This window comes from Phoca vitulina, unplaced genomic scaffold (assembly GCF_004348235.1).
Source record: "Phoca vitulina isolate PV1807 unplaced genomic scaffold, GSC_HSeal_1.0 scaffold6, whole genome shotgun sequence".
NCBI lineage: Eukaryota > Metazoa > Chordata > Mammalia > Carnivora > Phocidae > Phoca > Phoca vitulina.
Genome location: NW_022589709.1, coordinates 67,128,029 through 67,139,428, shown reverse-complemented (window position 1 = coordinate 67,139,428; position 11,400 = coordinate 67,128,029). Strand labels below are relative to the sequence as shown.

At 35.6% G+C, this 11,400-nt stretch overlaps 1 protein-coding gene across 3 annotated transcripts in view; it reads right to left on the bottom strand.

The window, feature by feature from the left end:
• Positions 1-1,110: 1,110 nt before the first annotated feature.
• Positions 1,111-11,400, bottom strand: part of IL6ST (interleukin 6 signal transducer) — a 50,469-nt gene continuing 40,179 nt past the window's right edge. For all 3 annotated transcript variants that reach the window (XM_032404402.1, XM_032404403.1, XM_032404404.1), the window contains 4 exons: positions 11,029-11,169; positions 7,429-7,525; positions 4,467-4,548; positions 1,111-3,700 (listed from right to left, as the gene is read on the bottom strand). In XM_032404402.1, coding sequence (XP_032260293.1) covers positions 2,963-3,700; positions 4,467-4,548; positions 7,429-7,525; positions 11,029-11,169 — 1,058 coding nt within the window. In that variant the 3' untranslated portion in view covers positions 1,111-2,962. The remainder of the gene's footprint in view (positions 3,701-4,466; positions 4,549-7,428; positions 7,526-11,028; positions 11,170-11,400) is intronic.

The following is an 11,400-nucleotide window of genomic DNA, read 5'->3' as shown; positions in this document are numbered from 1 at the left end:
ACATTATTTGTCATGATTTTAAATAGTTAACCCTGTGGATAGAAAAAAGACATTAAAAATTTTTTTTTGATTTCTACTTATGAAACTATTTAATATGTTCTACTTAAAGGATGAGCTTTCATAAATAAATGTTTTACAAGTACAAGGTTCATGAAGTAGAAATGAACTTCACAGTAAGCTAGGAAGATTAGGTAACTTCATGTGTAAGGTTGCAATTAAATGAACAGCTAGGTAGAGAACTGATACGAACACAGAACGTGTGAATGGTTCTGCTTTTTCCCCTGCTTCTATTTACATGTTGGGTATGTTCCTGAGTGCTGACTGATCCAAGTTTAAAATTTTTTTTTTTTAGATTTTAATGGGTTTTAAGTTTGGGAGTTTTCCCATAGTTGCTCAGCATCATGCCTTTATAAGGGATGAGGGTAGGGTACCAAACACACCAGTAACAGTCAAACTACAATAGCAGTACCTGTGGCACACGTGCTTATTTTTTACTCCTCTGTGAGGCCAAGTGCATCAGAAGCAGTGCATTAGTTTTTGTCCATAGAGAGGCTTTGTCAGCATTACTTTAAAGGAAATTTCTGGATACTCAAGATTTAGTGAGGATCACATCTACTAACTTATATATAGACTAATTTTCATACAAACAAGATTTGTTTCTCTATGTAAAATACAATTTACATGCCTCAAAACAAATTATCTTAAAAACCTGAAGAAAACCCCACAAATTATCCTAAGACATGGCTTAGGAAAGTTAATTTTGTACTTTAAAACAAGTTTCATGAATGCTTCTCTCGTTGGGCAAAGATGTCTATCACATATTAGTAATCAAATCTAGGGCTATTTCTGAATGGATTATTGGTTCAGCAACTATCCATTTAGTATGTCTAAAGTGCTCTTGCACCTGGGAAGGGGGGGCACTCAGGGCACCATGTTCTATACAAGTTTCAGCAGATTTGCTTGTACAGTGTTCTTTCTTCAATAACTTCATTCTCATTCCCTTAGATTGTGAGTTTACATTTTATAACTGCTCCCATGCCCCCAAGTACAAATGTCACACTAGAATTCTTCGTAACACTGCTGTTTAGCCTGAGGAAGGGCAGAGCTGACCATTTTTACAAATAACATGACTACTTACTTGGAGGAAATGAAAAATAAAGCTGATACATATTTCTTGACAGATTCTTAGCAAGATAAATGTAATCCTAGTTTGGATCAGGCTTTGACAAACCTAAATGGTAGTGGTGCCATTATCCTGTAGTGTGACTTTGGGGTCCCTCTGTCCCTATTTGGCTTCTGTGTGTCCAGTCTTCCTCATGTACTTCTCATGCTGTCATTCTGCCTCTCTCATGTGTCTCACAAGCGCTCTGAAACACAGCAGGCAGGAATATAAAGGATAAAGTCTAATAAACAGAAGGTCTAATATGAACAATATTCTGAGAGAGTAGTGAGTAGAATTAGATTTCAACTGTCAATGGATAGCAACTTTTCTTAGCCTTTTATTCTTGAATAACCTCTACAAAATATTTGAAGTTGGCCTGGTTTTGGTGATTTAAATATGACAGAAAACCAAAACATACTTTCTGCAAATGGACCTCCTAGCACTGGTCAACCACTAATGATTTATGAAAATCTCTTCATACATCTTGTTCCTGTCTTTAGCCTAGCCTCCTTGTCAAATGTGCTGGGTAGGGTATGGCAAAAATGCAAAAGTGGGGTTAAGTGCTAAACTCTGGAGCCTGGCTCACTTCTCTCTGGGAAGAACAGAACTTGCAGGGAGAGGTTTAAAACTCTCTCTAAATCACAGTGTGGAACTAAGTTCGTTCCACCTACCTCAGAACTGGCAGATATTAAAATACTATCCCTTCATGAAGTGCCTTTATAACAGGGTATGCGCTGTGACATTTACTAACATCAACATGTACATTTTTGGATGGTGCTTTATTTTGGTAAGTAGTGCCCATGTGCTCTTCGTTTGCTTCAAACACTAGGAAAAAAACCCAAAAACAAACCTTTGAATCTTGGCCTACTTAAAAATAAAAACAAAACATGTATCTTCACCTTAAAATGTGTTTTAATTTAACATTGTATAAAGTGCTTCATCAACCAAATTCTCCAGCATTTTTAACAAAGGGTCAATGTTTATATATATATATATATATATATATATATAGAAAAATGTTAAAAATTCTTCGCCATTTATAAAGACTTAAATTATTAAGATGGCTAACACAGTTTGGCATTCATTCCTAGCTCTTAACTGGGCACTCTGCTGAATTTGTGAATAATGACAGAAAGCAAATTTTGAAAATTTTAGATTACTTATGATTATATAATCCAAGATTTTTTTGTAATTTGCAAAATTCACACTCGAATTCCATTCGTCTAGTGACTGGCAGCATCGTTACCACTGGAAGAGAATGTCTACTACTTCCTGTGGGTGATATTATAATTAAGCCCACTAATTTTTTTGGTTGGTTTTGGTCAGGCAACAAAAACTGGGTTCATGTAATTATGCCACCTGCAGCTCTCTCTATGCTGTCAGCTGAAGTAGAGAGTCTAGATCTCTCATCTAATTGTCTTAACTCTATCTCAGCCACTTTATTTGGTGCCTATTCTCATTAAAATCAGTATAGCTGTACTAAGTATATCACTGCTTATTATTTAAATACCCTCTGTTTTCTAGCTACCAAAACAAAGTTTTACTTTTTCTTCAGTGCAAACATCCTGAAACAGCACAAAATCATTCAGCTATTCAGAGGATGAAGTCAGTTTATGTAGTGCTTGAAAGTAGAATCCCAGATATTCTGGAAGGGAAATAGCCCATGTGGGAGGACAGTTTATTGTTGTCCGCAAGGGCAAATGATCATCTTCAGTGAGTGAAGATTATTTTTATCTGAAATAACAGATAAAATTAGCTTTAGTTTACAGGTACTGCTGAAGTCATAACAGGAACTAGTCTTCACTGAGGCATATAGCCACCTCGTCTGACAGTCTGCGGTAGGTAACTTTTAGGCATTCCTTCATCAACTGCAGCTTCCATCCCAACTGTTTCAAATCTCTCTACCTGTCCCTCAGTACGTGGGCCAAAAGCATCTGCTACAGAAATTTCTTGAAACATTTTCATTTGCCCAGATCCATAGGGCTGTGAAATATCTGAAATCTGCTGTTTGAGTCTCACAAACTCTTCTTCATTGACTGATGAAACTTGCTTTGACCTTTCAAAATGTGAAATATCTGGGCTGGTTTCACGTTGACTGCAGTTTTGTTTGAAATACTGTTGCCTGGGCGGACTGCCAACACTGCTCTCTGTGTTCTCTACCAGCTGTAGCTCCTCCGGCCGCTCCTCAGAATCCAACAAGGGCTGGGTGGACTCGGATCTCGAGAAGACTTGGACCGAGGGCACCTGGTGTCTGTAGCCGCTGTGCACCACCGTGGAGTACTGGACGGTGCCCGAAGTGTTTGGTGCAGACTCATTTTCATCGCTGCTGGAAATGCTTGGCCTAGAGGAGGACATGCACGAAGACCCTCCAATACCACTGCTGTGTCCTTCAGTACTAATTTTTTCCTTCTTGAACAGGTCCAGTGATTTCAGATCTTCTGGAAAAGGCTTCTTGTCATTTGCTGCTTCTATTTCCACAACACTTACATCAGTGAAATTGCCATCTGAATACATTTGATCTTTTGAATTAAAATTATGCTAAGAAAGAAAGAAAAAAATGTATTATTACCTCTGGCATATATTCACTCAAACTCTGAAACATATATGGCAAATTCTAGTTAAAACCACAGAGAAATCCATCTCTGAAACTTCTCAGTAATTCCCATGGTGCAGAGATAATCTGGATCACTGAGCCCTGTCAACTAGCTGAACTGCAGATACTGTGGAAACAATTCTGAGAAGCATGAATCAGACTGTATTTCACCAGAACTCCAAATCAATACTGTTGTTCAATTCTGATAAGCTACTGGTGTACAAAGACTATGGAGCCTACGATTATCAGGATATAAAAACTAGAAAAATCAAACTCAAATGACTTAAGTCTCATAGAAGGTAAGATTAAAATGTGTTCTACATTTTAACATTAAATTCAAGGATTATTAGAAGGTAATAAAGTTCAGTCATTTCACCTTTAAGGAGGTTCAAAGAATTTAGTCTAGGTTTCTAGAAATCATTTCAACAGCATCAAACTGGTATACTGTTAAATTTGATTTTAATATCCTATATAAAATGCTTGCCTTACAACACAGTTACCAAAGAGCAGTATTTACACATTGAACTTGTAAAATAGAAAAGTTAATCAAGTGCTTTTCATGTTCACTGAATAGAATAAGGAGTATCAGAATATGTTGTGATAATACTTTATTATCATTTACTTTTCAATTTGGGCTCATCATCTGGTTCAACTCTGTAAATGTACCCAACATGCCCGTGTATAAACAAGTCAGAAAAACTGCTATCTTACCCTAGGAGGTGTATGAGGTGACCACTGGGCAATAAGACTCTTTGAAGGATCTGGAACATTAGGCCAGATATGTTTTTTAATTCTGGAGAGAAAAGAAATATAATGTCTGTAAAACCACAAGTAATAAACAACGAATAGTCCCTGATTCTAAACATGAGCTTAATTTAGCATAATGAAAAACTGTTAAGTATTCAATTTAAAAAACTGAAATAAAATTCTGCAATAAAAAACAATTAAAAAGTTGAGCCAGGTCACAACACCTTAGAGTACACCCCTTCCCAACAACTTTTAAAGCAAAAATGTTTAATTTCCAACTAAAACCACATAAAAAATTTTCACATAACTACCAGAAAAAAATGATAAATTTCATTTTTTCACAAGTATTTACCTTAATATAGTTCCTAACCCAAAGTTAGAGATCCCTAAGTGTACAGGAAGTGAGTCATCTTTAGAGTAAGTTCAAATATAAAAATAGAGTAATAAGATCCCAACAGACTGACTCTCCTGTGGAAACAACTATAAAATCTGGGTATAATATAAAAAGCAATAAAGTTAACAACCTCAACAAAAATAGCAACCAGTCAATGGATGAATTCCTTGAAAGAGACTGAAAGAAAATTTGAAGTAAACTAACATTCTTCCCACAAGAAAATCTCAGGCTCAAATGGTAAATTCTAGCAAACAAATAATATGAATCCTATGTAAACTCTCCCGGAAGACAGAGAAGGTAACATGTCCCCATTCATTTGATGAGGTAATCACTATTACCCTGATTTCAAAAGTAGGTGAAGACACCACCAAAAAAAAAAAAAAACAAAAACAAAACCCAGTGCCACTCATAAACATAAATGCAAAAATTAACAAACTGAATCCAGAAAAGTCTGAGAAATGCAAGAATGGTTTAATGTGTGAAAAAAAAAATCAATGAATAAAATTCACCATATATGGAGGAAGGAGAAAAATCGTATGATCATCAACAGATGCCTAAAAAGCATTATTCATGACAAAAACTCTCAGCAAAATAGAAATATAAGAGAACATCCTCAACTTAAAACCAACATCACATGTAATGATCAAAAACTGAACGGCTTTCTCCCTTAAAACTGGTGATAATGCAAAGTTTTACTTAACCAGTATAATAAGAAAAATAACTGAAAACAAACATCAGAATAACCATCTTTACTGGTTAGCAGCGAAAATGCTAAATCCAAAAAGGTACTAGAGTAGATGAATGTATCCAGGTCTTAGTATACAAGGGCAATATATTTTTTAAGAAATTGTATTTCTATTTCTAGCAACGGACAATTAGAAAATAAAAATTTCTGAAAATGCCATTTACAACTGTATAGAAAATATTTAGGAATAAATTTAACATAAGATGTGTAAGGTCTATCTAATGGAAACAACATACTGCAAAAGAAAATTAAAACCTAAAGAGATCTTAACATATCCCTGAATTGAAAGACATGTGACTTATGAAGATGTGAACTCATGTTCAGATTGCAGTTTTTCCCAAAATTGACCTGCAGATTCAATAAAATCTCAACAATGTACAAGATTTTTTTTAAAGGAAATTTCCTTTTCACATAAATATTAATATCAGCTTATCAAAGATTCTAGCCAAAATAATTTTGAAAAATAATATATTAGAAGAATTCTAACTGCTCTCAAAACTTATTATAGAATAGTAAAAATTAAAATTAAGACAGTATGGTATTGGGATGAATAGACAAAGATCAATGGAATAGAACTGAGAGTCCATAAATAAATCCAGACTTACGTGGATAATTGATTTTGGCAAAGATAGGTATCTTTAATACAATGGGGAAAAAAGTATTTTCACTAAATAAAGCTGGAACAACTAACTAGGTATCTATGGAAAAAAAATAAATGAACCTTGACCCTGACCTTATACCATGCACAAAAATTCTGAATAGACCACAGACATATGGCTACAATGATTAAAGTTCTAGAGGAAAACAAAGGAGAACAATACTTGTGACTGACTTAGGCAAAGATTTCCTACACAGGACATAAAACACAAGAATCACAAAAAACCTGATAAAATGGACTTCATCAAAATTAAAAACTTTGTTCTTCTAAAGTCACAGTGAAGAAAATGAGAAGGCAAAGCCACAAGACCAGATTGTCCAAAACACATTTGAGAATAATTTTGTAATCAGAATATATAAAGAACTCCTACAGTTCAATATTAAGGCAAACAACCCAATGTAAAAATGGGCAAGATTTCAGAAGATGTATCACAAAAGAATATATAGATTTCAGAAGATGTATCACAAAAGAATATATAGAAATGGCACATGAAAAGATACATTACTAGTTACTAGGGAAATGGAAATTAAAATTACAATGAAATAGCATTACACACTGATAAGGAAGTGGCTAAAATTAAAAACTGTAACTGTACCAAGAGTTGATAATATGGAACAACGGGAAGGCTCACAGAGCTGGTGAGAATACAAGATGGTATATCTGCTTTGAAAAATAGTTTGACAGTTTCTTATAAAGTTAAATATGCACTTACTATCTGACCCAGCAATCCCACTACTAGGTATTTACACAAGATAAATGATAACATGCTCACGCAAAGATCTGTAGGTGAACATTCATGGCAACATTATTCACAATAGCCCCAATTCAAAGAAACAACCTGAACTTCCATAACAGATGTATCAACAAATTTTGATAAATCTGTACCATAGGATACTATTCAATAAATAGGAGAAAAATAGTATATGCAACAGTAAGTCTCAGTAACATGTGAAATGAAAGATGTTATATAAAAACACTACATATTATTTGATTCTATTTATATGAAATCCTAGAAAAGGCAAAACTACAAAGAAAGCAAATCAGTAATTACTTGGGGCCAGAGGTTGAGGGAGAGAATAGAGCATAAATCCAGGGGAAAAACTGCAAAAATAAAATTAGGGGTACTTACAGGTCTCGCTTATTAAAGCAGAACAATACTCCCAAAAGGGTTGTCAATAGGAATGCTAAGCAAACAGGGACAACTATCGCTTCAATTTCTCCTTGAGCTAAAAAACAGAAAGGGGTAAGAAGGAAAATAATGGTCAATGCATATGTTGACACAAACAATAAAACTTCCCAGCCAGAGGATTGTTGAAGAGATGAAATACCATCCTGTTTTTACAGCCTTTTCAAACTTAAATGGCTGTTTTCTCCCCTCTCCCTCTTCTTGGTAAATGATATCCTAGCCCTTTATACCTTACACTGTAACCTGGCCACAGGGTGAAAATAAACTATATGTTGGTTAGGGTAATAAAATGACTAAGTTCATTTTATTGGACAGATAATCTATAAGTTAGAGCTCCCAAACCTAACCATTTATTACATCTATGATCTGCCAGCAGAATCTTAACAAAAGCTTATCTTTGAGATCTGTGAGTACTGGGGAGAAGTGGAAAAGTTGTAAAACAATCTTAATAACTGAAACTACAAATATGATCCTCTATGAGGAATAAAAATAAAATTTTTAGTAGCTATTTACTATTTTCAAAAAGATGGCGTCAGGGCGCCTGGATGGCTCAGTTGGTTAAGTGTCCAACTCTTGATTTTGGCTCAGGTCATGATCTCAGGGCAGTAGGATCGAGCCCCAAGTCAGGCTCTGCATTTCAGCAAGGAGTCTGCTGGAGATTCTCTCTCCCTCTCTCTGCACTCCCCACCCCCACGTTGTGTGCTCTTTCAAATAAATAAATCTTAAAAAAAAAAAAGATGGCATATCTGATAAACGGCTAAGAATTTATAAGAATCTTTTTTTTTTTTTTTTTTTAAAGATCTCAATTAGTTGAGAGAGAGAGAGAGAGGAGAGAGCATGAGCAGTGGGGAGGGGCAGAGGGAGAGAGAGAAAAGCAGATTCCCTGCTGAGCAGGGAGCAGGCAGGGCTCCATCCCAAGACTCTGGGATCATGACCTAAGCCGAAGGCAGACGCTTAACCGACTAAGCCATGCAGGCGCCCCAGAATTTTTAAGATTCTTAAGTACAAGGAGTGGCAGTAGTAGGAATAGTATCACCTAATCAGTAACCATAAGGTTTCTACATAGCAGATGATACCTAATCTGCATTTAAAAGAGGGCTTACTTAACCAAATGAATCATTAATTGGATAGTTTATATTGGAGTTTTTTTTTTTTAAAGATTTTATTTATTTATTTGAGAGAGAATGAGAGACAGAGAGCATGAGAGGGAGGAGGGTCAGAGGGAGAAGCAGACTCCCTGCCGAGCAGGGAGCCCGATGCGGGACTCGATCCTGGGACTCCAGGATCATGACCTGAGCCGAAGGCAGTCGCTTAACCAACTGAGCCACCCAGGCGCCCTATATTGGAGTTTTTAATGATTCACCTTATGGTTGTTTCTGGTTAACTCCTCTAGTCTCCTTCTAATTAGTCTTTTATGGGAAAACTTTATAAAAGTAATATTGCAGTCATATGCTATTCACTTAGTCTAATCTTTGCACCACACACATCCCTTTGCAAGTAACTTTTATTTTCTACAAAGCTTAACACAAATCAGTAAGTCAGATCAATGCTCAGGAATAAAGTGTAGATTGGCAAATACTAACTCTTGTATGCTCAGGTTTCATATACATACCAAATCAAATTCAGGCAGAACATTTTCTTTACTGCTGCTAAACTTACTAGGTTTTTATGTCTTGGGCCTTTGCTCATTCTGTCCTAAGATGCCCTCTTCCTATTTGTTCACAACCTAACCTCAAGGCTCAAGTACTGTTTCCTTTATAAAATCATCTTTGAAGATGAAACTCCCCCCTACTAATTATCTTTAAATTCCCACTCTATTTACAGCCTACATGGCCCAAATGCCTTTCCATTCAATTACTTTATTTATGCTGTATTTCCTCAAATACACTGGTAAGGTCCTTTGGGAGCAAGGACCATGTATATTAAGAAGCCATAATAGTTCCACAAAACAATAAATAGATCAGTGAAAAAAGCAGATGATGAAGTAAATCCTAACAAGTATGCTGTAATTTTTGGAAAAAAAATGTATGCATAGATAATACAAGAAGGATATACAAATATGTTAAGAGATTATTCTAGATGCAGGATTAGGAGTGGATTTTTCTTCTGCTCTATAGAATGTTACTTACATAATCAGGATAGTATTTTAAAAGCTTATTTTTTTTTAAGATCAACTTCAATTATTACTTGTTACATATATATTTTATTAACATGTCACCACAAATCTTATTCCAGAAACTATGTTCATTACTGGCTATCACGGCAAAGCTCAGGATCTTTTATTATCTATTTTATGTAGTTATTCATTCATTCATTTTCTCATTCAGCATTCAATCAATAAGGAATATGTAGTTTCTACTTATCAGTCACGGTGCTGGTACTTGGGGGTGGAGGTTACAAATACAATAAAATAAGGTAATTTCTATACTGATTCAAAATGTAGTAGGAACAAGAAAGAATGCAGCTTCAGTCTGTGTTAGGGAGGCTAAAGGAAGAGCCAAAACAAGGGAAGGTGAGGAGCTAACATAGGGCTACCCATTAGGAAAAGCAGAAAAAGATGGAGAAAATCATGAGAAGCTTAGGGTCAAGGAAAGAGATTATCAAAGGGCATGCAAAAGCAGTAATTAGAAGGCATGATCAATAGGACTTTATACTTGGCTTATGTAAGCAAAAAGAGGAAGAAATTTACTATCATTATCTAAATTTCTGACTTTGGCAAAGACTTGGATGGTTGTGTCAGGGAAAAGAGAAATGTATTTGGGAAGGAGAGAAAGGATGGCTGAAGTCACGGACAGGTAGTGTGACTAGGTAGATAATAAAAGAGGGGTGAGAATAGAGCTCTGGAAAATACAAACCATTTTTAAAAAGAAGAGTGAACAGGAGGCCGAGAAGGAAGTACCAGAGAGGGAGAAGATTCAGGAGAGTGCTATTACAAGAAGAAGTTTAGAAGAACCAAGGGAAGAAGCAGTTTCAAGGATGGAGAAGAGAAGCCAACAGAGTCAAATGCTGAGAAGTACAGAAGAAAGACTAAAAAAGCAGGCCCTGGAGATCGTAACTAAGAGGACTTCTTCCCTGAGTGACATTAGGGGATCTCAGTGGCGTGGTGGGCTGGAGGCCTGGGTTCAGCACGTCAAAGACTCAGCTGGAGGAATGGAAGTAGAGCCTGCAAGTGTGGACTCATCTTTCCAGCAACCTGCCTATAAAAAGGAGGAATAAGAGAAGGAGGAAAGAGACCACACTCGATTTTTGCCAGTGAAAATATGAGCCCATTTAGAAAGATACACAAATTCTTTTGGCATTTATAGAGTATAGATGAAGTCAGTGAGAAGCAGTTAATGAAATAACAGAGGTGAGTTTTGATAGTTTAAAGAAACAACCAAAATCCAATAAATACAAAAACCATAATTTATGAAAAATGCATTTCTATGATCCAAAGATACATTTTTAACAAAATTTTAGCTTATTAACTAAGTCTGTTTTTAGTCTGATTAAATTTTAAAAAGAAAAAAAGAGAAGGAAAGAGCAAACATCATTCTTTCTTACCAAACTTTGGTGTAGTGAAAGTGAATTCTGGGCCATCCTTTCCCCCTTCATCTGTATATGCTGCCATTCGTACCATGTACAAAGTGTCACTGGTCAAAGAAGACAGTGTATATTCTGTGTGGGAAGAATCCACATTCACAGCTAGAAGAAATCAGTAAGTGTGGCTTATTCAACTGCTCAATGTTTCTGCTTGATTTGGCTTTTATTTGACATTGCAAAAGTATTAAAAAGGAAAAAAAATACATTTTTCAGGAAATAACTTTCATATCTCTGACATAATATTCTTCTCCCATAAGCACAACACAGTTATTTCTTTAATGGGACCATGAAAGCAACCATACGGCATATTCTCAGGTGTCTCTTTTCTGATGA